The sequence below is a fragment of the Xyrauchen texanus genome, chromosome 42, assembly GCF_025860055.1.
Source record: "Xyrauchen texanus isolate HMW12.3.18 chromosome 42, RBS_HiC_50CHRs, whole genome shotgun sequence".
Classification (NCBI taxonomy): Eukaryota; Metazoa; Chordata; class Actinopteri; order Cypriniformes; family Catostomidae; genus Xyrauchen; species Xyrauchen texanus.
Window position 1 is genome coordinate 25,278,376 of NC_068317.1, and position 23,516 is coordinate 25,301,891.

Consider the following 23,516-nt stretch of genomic DNA (forward strand, 5'->3'; position numbering starts at 1 on the left):
GGTCATCTCTTTTGACCACTTGTGTTCGGATTTCAAGGAGTGAGTCTCTGATTTCATGAGGACATACATGACTCATTACGTTTATGTATTACAATATGTAAAAGACGAGAAAGAAAGCACTACAAACTGGTGCACACTTTCTCTTAATTTTTCGTAAACATGATGTTTAGAGCTGGATTCTTAGTTATTTTAGTGCAGTACCTGTAACTGAGCTTCTAGTGTGCATGCTGATCATATCGGTGTCCCTATTGTGTATGTTCATGCATTCGCTTTTTAACATTTTCAGATCGTACAATTATTTCCCTTTAAATCTGCACGCTGTGAAACCCGGCAGTTATAGCTGCCTTTTGAATCACCAAAATTAATCTTAAAATTAAGATAATGAAATTAATTCACAAACTCACACATTTTATTCTTAATAACATGTCAACAAACACAAAGAATGGCTTTCACCTGTTTTAGTGCTTATTGCACCATTTGCAAAGGGAAAAACACCTAGCAACCACCAACAACACAATAGAAAACAACTAGCAATGCCCTAACAACCACCCAGGGCAACCCAGCAACAGGCTAAAAACCATTAATAAACCTTAGTAACTGCATAGTATCACCCTGACAACAATTAACAACACCCAAGCATGGTGGAGTACAATATTTTCTATGTTGGTAATGCAGAGAAGCCATAAAGTTCACTTGGCTTAGAAGTGACATCTAGATTGTCAAACACTTGTAGTAATGAAACTTCATTAAACTTTCAGGATGTTTTTGCATTATTTATCAGCAACCTTCTTTCGTCTTCTCTTTAGTGCGATCACACAGGTAAGTCTTTGATGTAAACGTTACTTTTACATTGAATAGATATACTGTAAAAATAACAGTTCACCCAAAATTAAAATGTTATTCTGAACCAAATGACTTTCCTCCATGGAACACAAAAGGAGATGTTTGGAAGAATGTTTGCCTCATCACCATTCACTCTTCATACAATGAAAGTGAAAGTTGACTGAAGCTGTCGTTCTACCTAAATCATGTGGGTTTGGAACATGAGTGAGTAAATGATGACAGAACTTTCATTTTTGAGTGAACTTTCCCTTCAAGCCTCATAAAAATCTGATATTTGGGTCTTGGTTGGTGTTCCATTCAAAGAGGTAAAACAATCTCGGCAACAATCACTTTGGCTAATGAATCCAAGTCCTTGGTGATAATTGCCAACATCTGATCACCCCCTGCTTCCTGCACCATCATAAACAAATCATTCTCTGTCAGTGCACCTGAGGCGTTAAATTAATCACCTAATAGTGGGTAAAGTCACGCTGCAAGGCACACTGCCATTCAAGAGATACTTGAGTAAGCAGAATTAGATGGGATTTGATTAATCACTTCTCATTTTCCAAACTCTCTGCCGTTGTTCCTTGCCAGAGCCACTTAGAATCTGCTAAGCCCTCCTAAACATGCTCATTTAAGCCCAAAAAGTCCCTTAAGTGTGAGGAGAGCAGCTAATCCCTCCGAAATCCATTGTGCACCCTGACGTTTTCCAAAAAGGAGGGTCAACATGACTCTGTTGGTTTTTAGGGTAAACCACAGGAGTCATACTTAGTTGTGTCTTTTTTGTGCTTTTTTTTTGCATGGCACAAATGCAAATCGCTGTCTTTGTAAAGCCAATTGTTCCAAATTATTCACTTAAGGGTTCCATTTCAGTTAGGATGCTGCCATAAGGTCTGTTGTGGTGATTTTCCATGCCCTAAAGAAATATATCGTAAATATAATAATGCCGATAATGAAAACATTCAGAATATCGGTCGATACATTTTCCCCTTTGGCCGATTTATTTCTTGAGGGTGTGGAAAATCACCTGCTTGTGTAACCGGCCCTGGTCGCCCCGCTCCGAGCGGGACTCGAACCGGCGTCCCTGGGATGGAAGGCGGGTGTGCTAACAAGGAGGCTAAAGGCTACAGCCTCTGGCGCCAGTCGCTAGTGCACCTCTTGAGGTCAGAAGAGTGAGGTTTACACACTGCACTGCTATCTACCAGCTGGCTCCCTTTACACTTGCAAGTGAAGTGACTGAGACATGTAAAAGTCCAGTTATGGTTTGTTTTGTTGTTACGTGCCATCGTGTTGCTTCAATAATAGACTTGTGTGCAACACAGTCTCATTTAAATGGTCTGCGATTCAGAGCCGCGATAGACGTGTTTGAGCTCATTACGTTAAAGTGCTTGTCTGTTTCATTCTCCCTCTCTCTCAACTCAACAATTCCCTGTAACTTTAACTGCCTTGTCCAATGATAAAAAAGCAAATATCAATAAAACTAATATCATATACCAACTGCAAATATGCACATATCTCGTTTAAACAGATGTAATAAACCAACCTCACACAACTTCAGCAGCTCCTGCATCCTGTGGAATGCACATAAATCTTCCTCTGAAGCACGTATTCAAACAGTCTCTCCTCAACAGTTTCCTGTAACTATACTAATAATAAAAGGCAATTATTATTAAAATATATATTATTAACACTTCTATTATATACCATCTGCAAATATGCAGATATCTCGTTTAAAAAGATGTAATTCATAAACCTCACGAAAATCCAGTGTTTTCTTCCCATCGACCGTTCATCTAATATCTTCCTCTAAAGTGTGTATTCTATCTGCCAGAATCAAAAACTTCAGAATCAGGATCAAAAGTTCTTCTGATATATTGGCATACTATTGGCCTATCGGCCACCCTGCAATCTGGATATCGGCATGGGCCTTTAAAAAACCCATTTTGGTCAACCACTACTTTTGAGTCGAACCTAAACCGTAAGCTCTGGGTCTGCATTTACAGTATAGTTCTCCGATGGAGTGTCTGCATTTTTCTGCAAGTACACAGCTAAATTGCTAGAATATATATAGAAAATGCCTTAATTTCTAAAATAATAAAGCATATTTTCAGTTGTATCTGTCGTAGTCTGAGTAGCCTACGGATAGTTTTAATGCAGAAGTATAAACCGGCTTTTAGAAAGCAGCTGCCTATGTAGGCAGTAGACAGTAAGCCAGCTCACTTGATTTGGAACAGGGATAATGTGCTTGTCTCTTTAAGTGTTGACCTGCTCTTTTACAGTGTCAAGATAAGAAAACACTCAGCAGCATTTCCTGCAGTTCACCTCCATTAGTGTGATTTCATAAAGCTTTTAGAAAGAGCAAGAAATGCCAAGTCCATGGAAATCTAAGAATGGAGCTCTTTTCTACTGTAGGTCACCTTGTGCTACTTGAGTCAAGCCAGATGGTTTCCTTCTGTTGGCTTCTTTTCCTGTCAAATAACTTACAAAAATGTAGATGGTTGCCACTGTGATGGCAGAGAAAGGTAAAAAGTTAGTTTCAGTCACCATTTACAGTTATTCACAGAATATTCTAAAGCTGACTCTACACTAGCAGACTCAGAACATCTCGAAATGGGTGGGGGTGTCACACTTAATGACTGTTTTTTGCTAATCTTGCCCTTCAAGTCAGTGAGCCTGTGTCATTTGCCAATTTAAAACGGAGGGATGGTGTCACACTTAACGACTGCCTTTGACTTCTCAACGCTTCACTGTCACACCCCATTTCACAGCCAATCAACCTGAAGTTTGCAGAAATAAAGCAAGACTACTTCCTACAAAAATATTTCAAATAGTCAAAAAAAAAAACTTTAAATGGCATCAATCTATAAATCATTGGGAAAATAAGCGCTAGGTCAGAGAGGGAAAATAGAGGTCAGAGATGAACAGTTCTACCAAAAAAGACACATCTTTTGACTGAAAATGATGTATAAACATGGCAGTTTGCTGTAACTATGCATGGGCACTATACAGTTTTAGATGCTCTGATGAACAGTTTTGTCCTGAATGAGACTGAGGAATGCACTGGCATGATGACAGCTCTGAGACATTACTCCAACGTTATCAAGACATTAGCTATATGTTCCCTACCATGCTAGAAAGCTTAAAATTGTACTGTAAATATGACATTCTTGCTGAAAGAAGCATCTTAAACCAGCATAAGTTGGTTTGCTGGTCTCCCAGCCAGATCCAGCTTGTCTGGTTTGCTGGTTTTAGATGGGTTTTGGATATTTTTGCTGGTCAGGCTGGGGGACCACCTGAAAAATAAGCTAAAATAAACAATAAATACTTTGTTTAAAATTGTGGAAAAAAGTGGAGAAAAAATAAATAACAATCTAAATTAATCATCTATTTTTTAATTACATATAATTAATTAATATTAACTATTAAAATGTATTTTCATTTGAATAATGTTGAAAAAAAAAGGGATTTCTTATTTTTCTACTAATAATATTTATTATTTATTTTGAAGAGATTTTTCTTTTAATTTTTAATAAGATAGAAAAATATAATTAAAAAGATATTTAAAAAGGTATAAAGATGTATTAAAAAGACACAATCAGTGTCAAATACTAAAATAGCACATAAGGAATTGAACAAGTAATATTATATTGCTATCAAGTAAAAGACATATGTAACAGTTGGAAGGTCAAACTCACTTACTAATGGCACAGAGACCTTTGACAAGCTAGCATACATTTTTCAAACTACATTCAGTGTGTGTGTGTGTGTTTGTGTTCTGGAGATGGAAAGGTGACACAAAGACAGGATCCTGAATATTTGATCAGTGTCAGATTATTTCTTAAGAATTTGTATCTCTCCCTCTACATTAAAAGGACAAAACCCTGCCTGAACCCCTCACCAAAACCACACTTCACACTTCCCTGACTAAAATTAACCCCAGAACGGATTACATAACTGCAGCAAAGGCAGCTTACTCTGTTCATGTCATCATCAGCTTGATCTGCTGCTTCTGCTGCTGAAATCTTTTGTTCTGAAAAAACAAAGAGCTCAGAAGCACCAAAGTCTCTGGGCATAGAGGCCAGCCTGTTTACTGTAAACTATACAGCTATGGAAATAATTAAGAGACCACTGCAAAATTATCAGTTTCTCTGGATGTGTTTGAGTAAAATTACTTTTTACTAATTACTTAAGTACTTTCAAGTACTGACAACATTTCTCCATAATTCCACATAAAAAGAACATTTATTTGCAGAAAACTGGTAAAAATAAAAAGTATGTTTTCATACATTGAATAAGATCATCACCGATCCTCCACCAAATTTCACAGAGGGTGCAAGTGGGTGTGTAGGCCTCTCCAGGTCTTCGTCTAACCATTAGAAGACCAGGTGGAGGATCGGTGATGATCTGGGGTTGCTTCAGCAAGGCTGGAATCAGGCAGATTAGTCTTTGTGAAGGACACATGAATCAAGACACGTACAAGTTATCCTGAAAGAAAACTTGCTTCCTTCTTCTCTGACAATGTTCCCCAACTCTGAGGATTGTTTTTTTCCAGCAGGTCAATGCTCCATGCCACACAGCCAGGTCAATCAAGGTGTGGATGGAGGACCACTGGATCAAGACCCTGTCATGGCCAGCCCAATCTCCAGACCTGAACCTCATTGAAAACCTCTGGAATATGATCAAGAGGAAGATCAAACAAATCCAAGCTGCTTGAAATTTTGCACCAGGAGTCACATAAAGTCCCCAACATCAATGTGAATGATTGGTGGAGAGCATGCCAAGACGCATGAAAGCCGTGACCAGAAATCAAGGTTATTGTTTGAAATACTGATTTCTGAACTCTTCCGAAGTTAAAACATTAGTATTATGTTGTGTTAGTTAAACTAACCATGTGAGTTTGATCTATTTACCGTAGTATTGTTTGATAATCATATCCATATACCACTGCATTTCCATAGTACATAAGGCACTTTAAAGAATCAGGGAATTACCATCATGGAAATTATAAATATACTAACACAATGATACTTTTTTGCAAGTGTAAATGATCTTAAGTGTCTTCGTTATTGTATGGTAACCATCTTCATAAACGTTGTTGTATGGAAGTGCCCAAAAAAACATGGTATTACCATAACACCGTGTCCAAACAGCTTGACACCATGTCCTAAAATAAACAAAAAAAACATGCATTGTAAGGTACCATGTCAAAACAAATAAGGTATTACTATGGGACAATGTCCAAAAAAAATAAATTTGATGGTACAATAATACCATGACATCATGTCCAAAAACCATGGTATTACATTGACACCATATAAAAACAATACAAAACATGGTATTACACTGACCAAGTAGTTCCATGGTATAATGTAAAAAAAAAAATGTATTACCATGACATCATGTATATAAAAACATGTTGTTATCAGGACATAATAAAGAAAAAAAAAAAAAAAAAAAAAATGGTATTACCATGACATAAGGTCAAAAATAAAAAACATGGCATTGCCGTAGTCATTTTTGTTATTTTAAAGGCTGTTAAGAGGCAGTATATTATTAATTATATAAACATTTTAACTATTTAAGACATTTCAATACAGTGAATACAGAAGCCTATATACAGTATGTGTGTATATATGTATATGTATGTAAATCAGCCCATCTACCCAACCAATAATCATGCCATGGTTGAAATCAAAGAGATCAAATGTTTTCCCCATTCTGATGGTTGACGTGAACATTAACTGAAGCTACTCAACTGTATCTGCATCATTTTATGCATTGCACTGCTGCCATACGATCCCATGAATAAGTACGTGTACAGGTGTACCTTATAAATTGGCAACCGAGTAATTTTTATATATATATACACACACACATACATATTCTTTAAATACTCTTTTTTGCTTAGATTATGTCAGCACATTTCAATGCATATTCCTTTTAAACTGGAGCATAAATAGAATTTCACAGCTTGTGCCTGTGTGTATGTGTGTGACAAATACCATACATGGGGGCAAAAGCAGAAACAGGCCTTATTTGGTCACCACAGAGGAGGTCATGTCACACATTTGAATTCTGACAAATATGTGACAGTCCAACTGCAGAGATAAGGCTGCTGTGACACTAGAGACCACCCTGGGCTTCATCCCAGTCACCTGTCAGCCGCTCCCCTCACTGCTTGTACCCGGACCCTGTTTATTTAGCCATTGCCTGGTGACTGGCTGTGAGGCCATTGTGAATAAGAGCATCAGGGTTTCACTGCTCCCAGGGGACACAAGTGAGTGAGAATGTGTCAAGTAGAAAAGAGCACACCGTTTCTGTTTTATCCTCCTCTCATGTGCTTGAATGTCCTCTATATCTCTTTTGCTCTCATCGTCTATCTCCTTTTCTCACACACATACTAACATGTCTAACACATTCCCCTGGGAACGGATGGCTGTCTGTGCTTGGATGCTGAGCTGGGGAAAGTTACAGAATTAGTAGCGGAGACTTAATGATGAAATGGTGAGGTGCGATCAGGGAAGACAGATGTTCTGATATCCAATTAAAGGAATAATGCAGCCAACATTTTTTAAATCTGTATAATTTACTCTCCCTTATATTGATCCAATTGCATAAAATAGTTTCTTTCATGGAACTCAAAAGCTTTTTTTTTTTTTTCAGATAAGTGAATGGTAACTGAGACATTTAAGAATGTCACATTGTTATGATGCACCTAACCAGGTTTCACTCAAGGAGTCAAGGACCTCACAATTTCAAACTTTGCAGTGTCTGCATATGTTATCTTCTGGCACTTTTGTTAGTTCATATATTTATTTATTTATATAAATATGTCTGTGTAACTTCCAGTTATGTATTAGTTCTTGTAAATGTATATAGAGCAAAGAGGATGTTACACAAGCTGTCAATAATTCTGTTTACTTTCTCCATCTAGTGGCCAAAAGGACAATTGCATGTAAATCCACTAACCACTTTTGTGCTGCTTTAAGCCAATTGTCTTAAAAATGCATTATCTTGTGTACTGCTAAAGCAACTAAGTAAATAACAGTAAAACTCAAACTGTAATAAGAAATACATATTTAACTTGCACCCCACCATTTTGCAAATAGGATTAAAACATGTTGCAAACCATTCCCGTTTGACTCAGCATGTTCCCAGGAAACATCACAGGCCATTTTTCAACAAAAGCCTGATTGTTGATCATGACTGGAAAAATTAGGAGCACAAATGTATATTCTGACCAGTAGATGGTGGTGCAACCACACAATTAGACCGTGACACTAACTAACATTAATGTTTTGAGGATGACACAGCATCAATCCACCATGGACACTGAAAGTAAATAAATACATAATCATTACCATATCAGAGATAGAGGGCTGTCCTCACAATTCCAAGGGGTTCTGAGCATGTTTGAGAGCATATGATTGATTTGAGACAATGTCATTTGTATGAAAGCAACCACAATCTAATTATGGATTTTGCACTTTCTGATTGATATCAGATGATGTCACTCACTGGGTGCAGTCCAATTCCAGAATAAAATAGGCTGAGTTCCAGACAGGTGTCATTTCCAGAATGACAAACAATGTTGGAACAGAAAATTATTTCTATTGGTGTACATAAAGCTGAGTGTCACTCATTGTAGCTCTGTCATAATAAAGGCACAGCAATATCTCCACATCTGGAAATTGAGATTTAAAGTGATGGTTCACCCAAAAATGACATTTGTCATCATTTAACTGCACCTTTAACCCTCATATGTTGTTCCAAACCTGCATTACTTACTTTCTTCTGTATGACAACAACATTTTCATATGGTGAACTATTGCTTTAAATAAACACCCATTTTGCCATTTTTGGCATTGCTGTACAATTCTTGAAAATATGACTTTGATCATAAACAGGTTTTTATTGATACAAATAAACGGTAACCCTTTACAATAAGGCTCCATTCGTTAACATTAGCTAATACATTAGGTATCATGAACAAACAATTAACAATATATATATTTTTACAGCATTTATTCGTCTTTGTTAATGTTAATGTAATGTGACAATTACAAAATTAAAGTTCTTCCATCAGATCCCACTATACAGTTTCAAAAACAGATAGAGATGTTTCTAAAGAAAGTACACTCATTCATTGATCTCCTGATAAATAATTACAGTATCTTGTCAATCACTCTCCTACAAAGCCTGCTTTCTATATCTTGCCCAAAGTCCATTTGGTTAATCCACCTGGAAGACCTATAGTTATAATAGTCTCACGGAGCCACTTTCCAATTTTGTTGATTTTGTTTTGAGACCCTTAATCACATCTCTTCCCAGCTATTTTAGAGATACAACAGACTTCCTTCAGTGTTTGTCAGCTATTACGAATATAGATGAAGATGTCATGCTCACTACTATGGATGTCACTTCTCTATATTCCAACATTCCCCACACAGAGGGCCTTTTGGCACTTAGACATTTTCTTGATCTACATGCTGATGATGATGGCCTGCCTACTGAGCTCATTATAGATATAGCAGAACTTGTATTGACAATTGGTAATTTTTTATTTGAGAATAAGTTCTATTTGCAAATTGAAGGTACAGCCATGGGTGCCAACATGACCCCTGATTATGATTAATCTTTATCATGGTTACCTTGGAGACAAATGTCTTGAAAAACAATCCTTTCTCAGAGAATATCATTTTGTTTAAGAGATACATTGATGACTGTTTTGTAATTTTTAAAGGCCCAGCGACAGATTTTGAAACATTTGCTCAATCCATGAACTGCCAAAGGCCCTCCATCAAGTTTACACATCATATTGGTTACATAGATGTCAACTTTTTGGAAACTAGTATCTCAGTTATTAATAGGCGCATTGTGTCCTCCCTCTATAGAAAGAAAACCGCAAAAATCAGCCTCTTACATGCCAAGACTGCTCATCCTACCTCTCTGAAATGGAGTCTTCCTTTCAGCCAATTCACAAGACTTTACCGTATTTGTTCTGACACAGACTACACTGAAGCCAAAGCTCAGACCTCACATAGGGACTTCAGGTCAAGTGGATATCCTACCAATTGTCTGGATACTGCACTCGATAGAGTTAGTTCTTCAAACATGTCAGAAGCCACTAATTCGTTCTCTAAAAACAAAAATGTATCTTGTGTTTCTAAATGTACAAACATTCCTTTGAGTGCTGTGATAAAGAAAAAGGTTATTAATAACCACTGTAACATTATTCAAAGTCACAGACAATTGATGGGTTTGTTTTCTGACTGCTAATCATTCTTCTTCAGATTTGATCCTGGGCATTGAGATGGTATTAATCTCAATACTGGGTTGAAAATCCTTTGCTGAAGGATTTTCTGAAGTCTGGAACAGATTGACTTCACCAGATTCTGGGTTTCACCCTAGTGATGCTTTGTCAGGCTTTCACTGCAGCTGTATTAAGTTGCTGCTCATTTATGGGTCTTTCTGCTTTCAGTTTTGTCTTCAATAAGTGAAATGCATGCTCCATTGGGTTGAGGTCAGGTGACTGAATCAGCCATTGAATAATATTCCACTTCTTTGCCTTGAAAAGTTCTTCGGTTGCTTTCACAGAATGTTTTGGTCACGACCCATCAGTACTGTGAAGCACCGTAGAATGTATAGCCCTAAACACTTCAGAATTCATGCTGTTGCATCTGTCTACAGTCATATAATTGAAAAATACCCATTTTCCATTGGCAACTGAACATGCCCATGCCATAACATTGCCTTCATGTTTACAGGCGATGAGTGATATGCTTCGATCATTCTCAAAACTCTTCTCCCATATCCTGGTACAGGTTCATCTTAGAATTTAGCAGGCTTTTTATATGCTTTCTGGCAGTCTAATGTGGACTTTCTATTCTTGAGGCTCACCAGTAGTTTGCACCTTTTATTAACTGTATTTACTTTCATGAAGTCTTCTCTTAAATGAATCTTTTGAGCCACTGAAAAGGGAGATACATGTATAAAAATTCAGTAATTCCTAAACCGTTCAACCAATTTGTATGTAAATCTCTTGAATGCTGACAGTCTGCACTTCAATCACTTATTCCTTCATTTAAAATCCATTGCTGTGCCGTTCAGACAAAATTATGAAAAGTCTCTCACTGTTCAAACACTTATGGAGGGCACTGTATACATGGTGGTGTATATTATGGGGGCCAAACAATAATTAAATTAATTACATAAATTATAAATCTATAATTATAAATCCTGAATATTTAGTTAATCTTAATATATAATTGTAAATCCAAATATGTATTTATAAATTCACATATATCATTAAAAATCCCACATATATAGTTTTAAATCAGAATATATAACTGTAAATCTTAATAAATATATCTAAATCCCAATATATCCTGATATATTTTCAATGTATAGTTATAAATCTGAATACATAACTTAAAATCTGAACATATATTTATAAACCTGCTATATAGATAGAAATGCTGAAAAGATTATTATCAATGCAAATGTATAGTTCAAATCCAAAATATTTAGCTATAAATACAAATATATCATTTTACATTTAAATATCCAAATATATATTTATAAAATATAATATATATTTGAAAATCCTAAATATATAGTTATAAATCTGAATATATAATTGCAAATTAAAATAAATATTTGTAAATCTGAAATATATATAGTTAAATCCTGAATGTATAGTTATAAATATAAATAAGTGTAAATCCAAATATATAATTGTATATATATATATATATATATATATATATATATATATATATATATATACTATTTAATGTATGATAAATCCTGAATGTATGGCTATATACATATTAATATATAATTGTAAATTTAAATACATTTAAATATATATTTATAAATCTGAATATATTTAGTCATAATTACTAAATACATAGTTATAAATCTGATATATATATATATATATATATATATATATATATATATATATATATATATATATATATATATATATGAATATATAATTATAAATCTTTATACAGTAGAGTTATAATTCCTAAACATATACAGTTATAAATCTGAATATAAAGTTGTAAAACCTGAACATATAAATGTATCTATTTTTAAATATATAATTATAAATTATGTGACCATATAAATTAAAATCTTATATATAGTTCAATATTGTAAAGATAGACAATCGTATAGTTGTGATGACAGATAAAGATGGAACATAAATATTTATACAGTGGGGTCCAAAAGTTTGATACCACTTGTGAAAACGCATCTATTGGAATTTTTCTATATTTTCATATATTATATTAAATTATATATACATGATAAACTTGTTGCAATTACCTGTGTTGTTGTACTGCCTTTAGTAACTGAGTTTTGCTGCATTAAAAATGGATCTGTAATGAGCTGTCATATCAGTCTGACACAACCACTATAACGTCATTGATGGCGCACAGACTCATGACCTCCGACCTACATTCACCACTATACTGGTACTGAAAAGAGAAGGCCAGCAGCCTAGACTTTTACCTTCAAACCTCTAAAACCAGCCAAACACTCACTCACTCTTGATCTAATAACAGGTCACTCATTTCCAGTAGCACTCTTATTCTCTTTCCAAGACAAGCTTTAATTGTATAATTATTGATTACACTTTCACTGTGTGGGAATGGATAAGGTTTCGGCTGATTCGTGTTTTCTTTGTCAGTGAGACTAAACAAAGACAGCTGCAAAAGTAAGTATGGACGCTGTGAGTTCATCTGGATGTTTAAATGAATGGTTGCAGGGAAATTATCACTTGCTTTCTTGATTGGATTCAGTATGCATCAACAGTCGTGATGCCATTTTAAAGCTGCTGTAAGCACTCTCTGCACCATTACCATCTGTCATTGTTCACGTAAACAGGTTGTCACACCACATATAATATAGTGTATGTAATACACTAATATAGTTTATTACACTATATTAGTGGAAGATACCAAAAGAAAACTGCCTGTGACTCTTCAAATTGTTTTTATAACTAGAAAACATCCTTGATGGACTACTATTCCTCCTCTTGGTTGTCTCAGGTTCTGATCATTATATCAGACTCACGAGGACAGCATGTGACAGCTGTATTCATTATACAGTCTTGTGCATTAAGAAACACCCACGCCTCCATTAAATCAGCAAACAGTGCAATTATCCGAATCATTACGCACCGCAGGCTGAGATGGACCCAAACAATCTGTCAAAGGTTTCACTAAACACTGTTTATATTACAGACACTGACTCACTTTTCTCTGATGAGATAACGGTATTCAGAGCACCTCCTCTCACAATGCCAATAAATATTTTGATACTTGTTGATATGTTTACAATGTATTTTTATTCAAGTGGATATGAATGCTTTTATCTGTATACAGTTAAGCGATCATAATTTATCCACTAAAATGTTAATGTCAAATGCTGTAGAGGGAATTATCATATAAAACTAAATGTTTTTTATGTTCTTGAGGATTAAACCAGCTCAAATCAACATTTCCAACTAAACTACCCCATATGTACATCAACTTCTAATAATACCTATTTTAGACAGAACAAAAGCATGATTCTACCTAATAAAACCACTAATAAAAAAGCAATGTGTGTGTATGCACTTTTAATTATTAACTTGTATAGGGGTAATATCCCACATTTTCCCCCTAAAGTCCACTTATAAAGTTAGTCAAGCTTTCTTGGATCAGAAGTAGTCATGATTTCGTTTTAAATGACCATTTCCCTCTGACTGCTTTCTGACCCTTAGATTTAAACAGGCTGTTTGTGCTACTGTACCTTTAAGACCTATATTACTTGTGTTTGGCTGATAATCCAGAATTTCTGAAACATTTTAAATGAGATTTCTTATTTGCAATAAATGGTTTCTTACGAGTTTTTATTTCCTAAAGAGCAAGGGACATTTTTATAATATGAATATATGTTCCATGGGTTTAAGTGTAAACAAAAAATACACGTTTCTTTGTGTGTTCGTACCTTTTTTGGCCCGAGAGAAGAGTTTGATGCTGATAGGAGAGGTGGAGGGATTTGTGGAGTCTTTAGAGGACAAGCGGAACATTCCGGTGAAACTGCGGCGGCGTGAACTCTTGGGTGAGGTGTCGTGATTGGAGGAGTAGGGGAAGATGGATTTAGGAGATCCAGGGCTGTTTCTGGACCGGGCCGGAGCGGACATGGGGCTAGAGGGCCGACTAAATGGACCCCAGCTGGAGAAGGTTTTGGTTGGGCTGGCTGAGCGGCAGTTAAGCTCTCCCTGGAAAGAAAACAATTAATATAAATTAGATTGGTGTAACCTTATGTTGTCAGGTTGATTGAACCATGGTAAATAATATTTCTCCCTTGAATAAAACCAGGTGTTGCCACATGAGGCACATTGTTTGTTACTATTCATTTTTTTAGTGTATGTGTTATGTGGATGAGTCCTAGTACATTGCTTTGTAGTTGCTTGGACATTCCTAGGTTGTTGCTAGGCTGTTCTTGGTGGTTGTCAAAGTGATAAGAGCCCACAAAATTATGTGGATGCTTCAGTTAATGTGTGTTTTCTTTTCTTTCTTTTTTTCAAATTTGTGTATTAAAAAACTATCGGTTAGGGTTAGGTGTTGGTTAAGGGTGTCTGCTTTGTTAAATTCTCATTTATCTTTTCAGACACTTTTGGTTAGGTTTAGGGTGCAGTATTAAGTTAGGGAGGTATGTTTTACATATTAAAAGCTCCATCTAAAATTCATCTTAAAAACCTTGTCTGATTACAACCACATCCCACTCGGTTAAAACTGCCGCCAAACATTGCAATGTTCACGGAAATGTCATGAGACCAGGGATAGTTCACCAAAAAAAAAAAACATTCTCTCATAATTTACTCACCCTCATGCCATCCCATGTGTATAACTTTCTTTCGCAGAGCACAAATTAAGATTTTTAGAAGAATGTTTCAGCTCTATAGGTCCTCACAATGCAAATTAATGGGTATCAGAACGCACAAGGTCCAAAAAGGACATAAAGGTAGCATAAAAGTAATCCATACAACTCCAGTGGTGAAATCTAATATGATAGGTGTGGGTTAGAAACTGTAACGATTGAGGACTGAGGCTGACAAAGGTTGAGGATCCAAGTGCAGTTAACTTTATTTAAACAGTATGGAAACAAACAGAGATGAACAAACAAAACTACCACGATGGGCAAAAATGAAAACAAAACACTGGAACTGGGAACACAGGCATGGGAACGAACATCACTTACTTACATACAACCACGTTCACAAACAATCAACGAAAGACAGGGACTAAACCAAAAACCAGGATATATATACATGAACATAGAACTAAGGGGCCAATGAACAAACAGAACACCAAACAAGATAACGAGGGAAGCAAAATGGCAAACTTAACGAGGGCAGGTGAAAACAATGTGAACACGAGGGCTGACAGGAAGACTATGGAGGTACAAGGGTGACAAAAGTGAAAACTAAGGAATAACAAAAGTGACAAAATTACAAACAAAGGGCAACAGTGAGACAAGACAGGGTAACCGTTACAGAAACAGACAATATTTATGTCCTTTTATACTATAAGTCTAAACTTTCACTTACACATTCTGGAGTGGAAGGACTTTCACATTCAGACACCTACTGTTGGGGCTGGTCAAAGGTGGAGATTGATGGTAAAAAAGGATTTAAATATAAATCTGTTTCTCACCCACATCATATATTTGTGGAATTAGCCACTGAGTTGTTTGGATTACTTTTATGCTGCCTTTATGCACTTTTTGGAGTTCTGGCCACCATTCACTTGCATTGTGAGGAATTACAGAGCTGAGATATTCTTCTAAAAATCTTTGGTTGCATTTTTGGGTGAACTAGCAATGATTTTATGCATTCAAATTACTATTAACAACAAGCTTTTTTGGAATATTATTTACATAACAGAGAATGTTCACTTATTGGTTTCATGCATTTAAGGGCAGTCATACCAATATCAAATATCTCCCTTACACACAAGCATATTTCCTGTGTTGAGTCATTATGCATTATGCTGACTCCAGGCTGACCATTGAGAGCATGATTGAAAGATAGTTATTAAGATATAGAATGAAGAGACGTCCTAACATCAAGATTCTGGTTCTGACTCTGTGCTCTTGACAGTCATTGATGTTTGCACTGTTAATTCACATGGTAATTTCACACACAAGACAGCCAAAGCCAATGAAAACTGTTTAGACAGCCAAATTAACAGGTGGCCGTGTTTTGTCATTATTATTATTTTTAATGCAAAGAACATATATTCGTGAGATTTACGCTGCTACATAAGGCGGAAACGCGTCATCGCCGTCTGTGAAAAAGGTCTATAGGGGAACTCAGCACTAGCACATATGGACAAAACAAACATGCTAAATAAACACATATTTATTTTTAACCCAAGAAAAAAACAGTAGGCCTACAATACAATCATATTTGTAAACCGGTAGAACTTCGCATAAACAGCCACTTGACTTCGCATCGTATCTTCGTTCAGAACTTCGGACACAATTAGGATCAATGAAATGTGGACCACTTTTGCACTGTTAAAATATTATCTTCAACCAAAACGAAAAGATTTTTAAAGTTTTTCTTTCCTTTTTTCAAAACACATTGTGGTAATGAGAGGGATTAAAAAACAAGTTAGGCCTATATTTCGCATTTTGTTGTACTTCATGAAACATTTAAAACATTTTGAGAGGGAAAAATTAACACAATCACACAATACTCTCCACTTTTGAAACACATTGTGGCAAAGTTATATTTCGCATTTTGTTGTAGCCTACTCCATGAAACATTTAAAACATTTGGGACAGCTGTGTTTTTCTCCAAGATCATCTTTGTTGGTGTTACCTGCAGCTAGCGCATCTGTGGGCGTGGAGTGAACGTCAGGACTGCTAGTGGTTGCTGCTGCTGCTGATCCAGAGCTGCTCGGTGTTCCCTCCAATTTCACAGCAGTGTCTGTTTGCAGATCGTCATCATCGGTTACTGTTGTTTGTGTTGTATCCTTAGATCCCGATGACTGACTATTTGTGTCATTTGCAGCTCGACGTTTTAAAAATCTCCTTATGTCCATATTTTGGTGTAGCCCTAACGAGTCCGACCACATAACTACGCTATTACATGGCCTATCACATGACCCAGAGCCCTGAATTTTTTTTTTTTTACTAAAGCAGTATATAAAATAAGATGTATTACCTACCACCATTTAGTTGTTTTGTGTTATTTAAAATATTTATAATATCTTTTTTAAACAATGCAATATTTTTTTTTGTTGAAAAATGCAATTACCCGTTTCAGCCACAAGGGGGGGCAATGCCCCCCTGCCCCTCCGCGCCTGTCCTAAAGATCATGAAAAATGGAAATGGGAAAAAACCTTACACCAGTGTAATTGCTGTGTATGCTGTCTGCTCCATTTAGATGGTCTCTTTCTGGCATCCTTGAGCATATGTTGCAAAAGTTGCCATGTTTACTGTCTTTACATGGTCGTGACAGGAGTTGAAAAATGTGATATAACTTTGCACAGACAGGCTAAGTAAGCAAATTTTATCACACTAGTCTTATGTCAGTCTTCTGTTAACATATTGTATAATGTTTAAATATCTATAAACATTGGCGTTACATTAAAAACTGTTTGTATTTTAATGTTTATTCCAGTGCAATCTCTTGCCCCATATTCTTCCATTGTATACAGACTTGTTGTAATTATTACAATGTATTTAAGACTAACACATTTCAATATCATAATGAAATTCCATCAAATAGAACTGAGTAAAATATATATATATATATATATATAATTGAAATGTGTAAAAAAAAAAAAAAAAAAAAAAAAGGGCTACAAAATTATTTTTATTAATATTTGTGTAAATGCTTCACTGTTAATGCATTTTTTATTTTATTTTTTGAGGGTTGAGTCTGGATTCATTTCTGTTGTAATTGACAGAATGCCAACAATGCGATCCATAAACGTTACTTGTATTGAACTAGGAACATTCCTTTAAACAAAAGAAGATTTTACATATTTTAATTTAGAGTCCCTTGGTTGTCATGGAAACACAATTGTTTAAGAGCTGATGGAAAAAGTGTTCACTCACATTTTTTTCATACATTTTTGAGCACGAGATAAGAGAAACACGCAGACGCAGCAGTTTTGAGACACACTACGATCATTTTGGCTCCGATCCAGAATCTAAGCCATTCATATGAAAAAATATTTAACAACACTTATGCATTTCAATTGCACACAAACTTCATCCACACTGGTGATGCTGCATTGACATAGCTGAGGGTTAATCAAACATTATATCTGTTCAACATGGAAAAACATAATCAATGCAAAGACAATCACTGTTTACAACATACTCATAGAACAAGGTCATGGGAAAAGCAGTGGCGTATAGAGCGTGACATCTGATCTTAAAATCTCCAAAACCACTAAATATGCACAACCTTCTATGACTCCATCTCATCTTCAAAAACAGAGAGGAGCAAGGTTGAAAATACAACCCTGTGACATATCATGTGTTTTATCTCCTTTTTAGAATTGCCCTTCTGGGCCTCTATGGCTGATTGATCATCAGATATGATAATTTCCCAGAATTACCAAAAAACATTTGGACACTTAAGCCCCACTTAAAATGTAATATAATTGCATTAGATAACAAATACCAAAATAAATGATCAGACTAAATGTCTCTGAAAAACAAACGATACAAGAGCTTTCCTTTGAACTATTGTCACTTGTCTGAGCCATTTTTCTAATTATTTTTAACTAACAGGTCTCACGTTAATTTTGGTGGATATTCTGTATGATGTTACTATGCTGGTTTCCCTTTTTCTCCCAATTTGGAATGCCCAATTCCCAATGTGCTTTTAAGTCCTCATGGGCACGTAGTGATTCACCTCAATCAGGGTGGCGGAGAACGAATCCCAGTTGCCTCCGCGTCTGAGACCGTCAACCCGCGCATCTTATCACGTGGCTTGTTGAGCCCGTTGCCACAGAGACATAGAGCGTCTAATGGCTTCACGCCATCCACCGTGGCATCCACGCTCAACTCACCACGTGCCCCACCAAGAACAAACCACATTATAGTGACCACGAAGAGATTACCCCATGTGGCTCTACTCTCCATTCAACTGGGCCAATTTGGTTGCTTAGGAGACCTGACTGGAGTCACTCAGCACGTCCTGGGACTCGAACTAGCGAACTAGCGTACCCCAGGGGTAGTAGCCAGCGTTTTTTACCATTGAGCAACCCAGGCCCCCCAATTTGGCCATCTATCTTGATATTTTGCTATCTTGTGTGATAATGACAAGTGTGACATAAATGTCCAAATACTTTTTAGGGCCACTGTAAACATAAACAAGTACCATTACATGGTGCTTGTTTAACAATTCCACAAATGTATTCACACCAAATGTCCAGTGACAGCTCTAAGTACACTGCTGGGTACATATTTTCGTTTAATTGTGATCCAAATGAGAGTTCTGTACAGGCAAAACATGACATTGTACTACAGAGAAGAAGAGAGATGGGCATAATTACGAATCAGGTTATTAAAGCAGACTCATCATGCCCCATCAGAGTGATAGCACAGATTGAGGATGCCAAGGGTAAGGCAGCTTTTTGACAGCAGACACAGATGGAGTCTAACAACATTTTCCTAGTTTTAAGTGGATATAAAAATTTCTATGACTGGGTATTGGTATCTACCGCACTTAACAAACACATCAGACAGAATTGCACAATTCAATACCTTGTGATGCAACACGATATCACAAACATGCAAGAGTGACTGAGGCTCTGTTCACACTAATCCGTTTTCTTTGAAAAATCCATCTTCAGTTTCTTAATGTCATCGTTTTCCAAAGTATGAGGTACTATAGCGCGTTTTCGAAAGTCTCCATTTTGGCATAAACTCCATTCCAATGTGGATGAGAGATGTAAATGTGGCAAATTTATTGCGTTTTCAATACCTCCATGTCACTCTCAGGCCACATCTACACCTTTCAACTCCATTTTCATTTTCCTAACATCAACGTTTTCCAAAGTATGTGGTAATAGAGAGCATTTTTGAAAGTCCCCATTTTTGTGGTTGCCATTCTAGTGTAGATGAGAGGTGTAAACATACCATAAGTGTTATCAAACGAAGGCCACGTCAACACTAAACATTTTATTGTTTTAATGTTTTAAATTTCGCTATGTGAAATGCATTAGTTTACACCTCTGATCCACACCATATCACGGTTTTCCACAAGCTTCTAACTGAACATTCTGTCAATGTAAGTCAATGGGAGATTTTCAAACTTTAATCTTATATTTCGTAAAAAGTAAGAAGTTAATAAACAAAAATAGATAGCACACCTAAGACAGCAGAACAAAATTTGAAAGGAGTCTGTACATGATGTGGATCAGGCTGAATGATTTGCATGTTAGGATTTTAGAATAAACCCTAACCAGAATATTTAAGGAATATCAAACAGTGTAGCTTTGCAAGCACTGTAATTATGTGCCAGACCACACACGTATCACAGAGCTGCTTGTGATGTCACCATAATGACCCTGGAAATTGTGCAATTCAAACAAACAAATGAAATGTGTGATACATTTGATGAAAGTACACATCGTTGGGACGGTGTACAATTGTTGACAACCTTTAAATGTAGAGCAATTTCAGATTCAATTTAAATTACAGTGAGCGAGATCAAAAATACACAGAATACAGAATAAAAACAACGTTTGTTTAGCTATAATCCCACTTAAAACACAGTTTAATATGGTTTTGATATCAGTGATTGTTTACACAATGTCTCATGTTAGTTTCTTGTTGGCTTAACCTTGTGAGTGTTTGGGTTGCGTTACCTTGCGTGTGCCGTCCATGTTCGAATGTTCCGCATCTCCTTCCAGGAATGGCATTGTGAAGGAACTCAAGTTCTGTGGAGCACAAACAAATATTATGCTGACATTGCTCATTATAAATCACTTTCAAGGCTGTGGCACCTCTCAATCACACCAAACAAATGAAAAACTCTAAATTATAACATTTTAGAAAATAGCTACTGTACATTTGCTCTGTAAATAATACAGAAACCTGTAGCTTTAAATGACACAATGAACAATTCAGTATTTTGATGTAAATAAAACAGACTAAGGATAAAGCCATACAGAACCCAAAGATCACATGTAATTGCACAAATAATAGACTGAGCAGAAGGAGAATAAACAAAACAAAAAAAAAGCAGTTTAACAGAAGCACATCAGATTTAACAGATGAACACTCACTGGACTGAGAGATGCCCACCCAGAAATACAGGCACAATTCAGAAGAAAAGTCCCATTTAACTCAGTTCAAATATTTAAATCAATTCCACAATGTATCCACTGTCCTCCTTCTCAAAGATCCATCAACAATCACTTTAGCCAACACAGAGCATCTTTTCCACATCATCACCATCATGCAATGACAGCAACAGCGGAGAACATCTACACAGCCTCTGTCATTTGAACCGGTTTTTAAAGAAACATGATCTCCTGTGACCGCCCTGCAATTTATCCTTGGTCTGTGAATTGCATCTGTAACCTGTAAAGCACAGATTACATCAAGTATCACTCAGCCCTTACAATGGACTGTCAGTGTCAGGTGGAGAGATCGTACAATGATTTCCTAGAAACTCCAATGGGATCAACAAGCTTTTGTCCTATGAGAGAAGTCATTTTACCCTGCCAGCTATTAGAACCAGTTTTATCCTGACCTTTACCAAAAAGTATACCCTTGGGTACAAATAAGATAAGTGATCCTTGTGGTCAGTATATGAACATTAGAGGTCAGCATCTCTACAATCAGTTAGCCTAAAACAGCCTCAAGCATAACATTAAACTTACAGTACATATATGTTGTTCTTTAACTCTTCATCCATTTTTCTGCTGTAAGCTAACATAGCATAAAGAAACTTGTGCATACCAGCTAGTACATAAACTCACTCTTGCAGAAACCTAAAGCTTATTAAATACTCAGAACATGTAAACGTGACACAGCAAGAGACATAAAAAAACAAAAAATAAATATCTTATGCCCGCTTACAGAAACCACATTCACTGGAGTGCATTTCTGTTTAAAACGTTTCCATATTTCACAAGCCTCTATTGCACCGACACAGAAGATGCAATTGTTTAGCAGCCACTCCATATATGCGAAATATTACACTTGTGATGTGTTTGTATGATCTGTACTATGCAGCTGAAAATCCCTGTGCTAGCATGACCTTTTACCCACTATACCTAGAATACTGCACTTTACACATATAAATAAACCCTACACATACTGTGACCATAACCACACTAATACATTTTTTAATGAAAATGCATTGATTTTGCTACATTTACACTATACGATCATCCACACTAACAGCATTTTCATGAACTAAAAATTGAGACTTTTGAAAACACTTTAGAAAACGATGATGTTAGAAATTGAAAACAGAGTTTAAAGCAAACAATGCACTAATGTGGGCGTGGCCTATAGCTACTGTTGTTACTTCTTGAGTGCTTCCATACATTTCATAATTCAAATTTCTTGTATATGGTTTACTTACAATGGATACTAACATAGGAAATAGAAGTAAACCAATCTGGCCTTTTCTTAGTGCGATATGTAGAAGCATGTCAAATGGACAATCATTTAAAAATGTCAAATATCGTCCAATTTACAGGCCTGGATGTTATATCGAACGCCAACTTATAAACATGCCCATTTCAATACACCTGAAATATGCTCATGCAAAACACACTGAATAATATTCTAATATCTAAAATAAAAAGGTTTATAAAAAAAATAAATAATTGATAGTCAAAACTTGTCCAATCAATAATTATAAAAACAATTAAACTTCTGCACTCACAATATAAAGTAATGGGGCAAGTCCATAAATGTAAAACTATACAAAAAAGTTTCAAAACTATTGAAACAAAATGTAAACATTGTACAGGCCCAATTCCAAAAATGTTGGGACAGTAAGGAAAATGTAAATAATAACAAAATGTGAATGAAATAAGTGATTAGTAAATTCTATTCACCCTTTGCTATATTGAAATCACTACAACAAACAATACAAAAACAACATACTGCCTGGATTACAAAATGACAATGACATTCACAATGTAAAACATAAAATAATTAGTTGTTGTAGAGCTTAGTTGTTCACAGGGTGAATAGAATTTATACTGTCCCGATTTTGTTTGAATTAGGGTTGTGTATGTTAACATGATTTTAATCAGAGATTTAGCTGCCTTTATTCAATTTAAAGGGTCACTGGTTTTACCTGTGTTATGTCGACATGACAACGAAGTTGTAATATTGGATATAACTTTACACAGATAAGGTTAGAAAGTGATTTTATCACACAAAAATTATATTATATAATGTTTAAGTATTGTGGCTTTACTTGTGAAACAGTATGTATTTGAATGGTTATGGACTGGCCCCATTCACTTCCATTGCAAATGCCTTACTGTAACCATGAGTTTAGTTTATATATATATATATATATATATATATATATATATATATATATATATATATATATATATATAAGCAAGTTACAAGTTGAAATAATTTTTCTTGGTAACACTATGCCAAAAATGCTGTTGATTCAG

The 23,516-nt window shown here is 35.7% G+C and overlaps 1 protein-coding gene across 2 annotated transcripts in view; it reads right to left on the reverse strand.

Moving 5' to 3' along the window:
* The window catches only part of LOC127635381 (5'-AMP-activated protein kinase subunit gamma-2-like), a 55,560-nt gene that overhangs the window by 26,393 nt on the left and 5,651 nt on the right, over nt 1–23,516 (reverse strand). Inside the window, exons 1-3 of one of the 2 annotated variants that reach the window (XM_052115374.1) lie at nt 21,147–21,278; nt 20,727–20,798; nt 13,831–14,104 (exon numbers count right to left, since the gene is read on the reverse strand). In XM_052115374.1, coding sequence (XP_051971334.1) covers nt 13,831–14,104; nt 20,727–20,780 — 328 coding nt within the window. In that variant the 5' untranslated portion in view covers nt 20,781–20,798; nt 21,147–21,278. Of the gene's footprint in view, nt 1–13,830; nt 14,105–20,726; nt 20,799–21,146; nt 21,279–23,516 lie in introns of those variants that run through there. The other variant, XM_052115373.1, reaches the window with a different exon arrangement.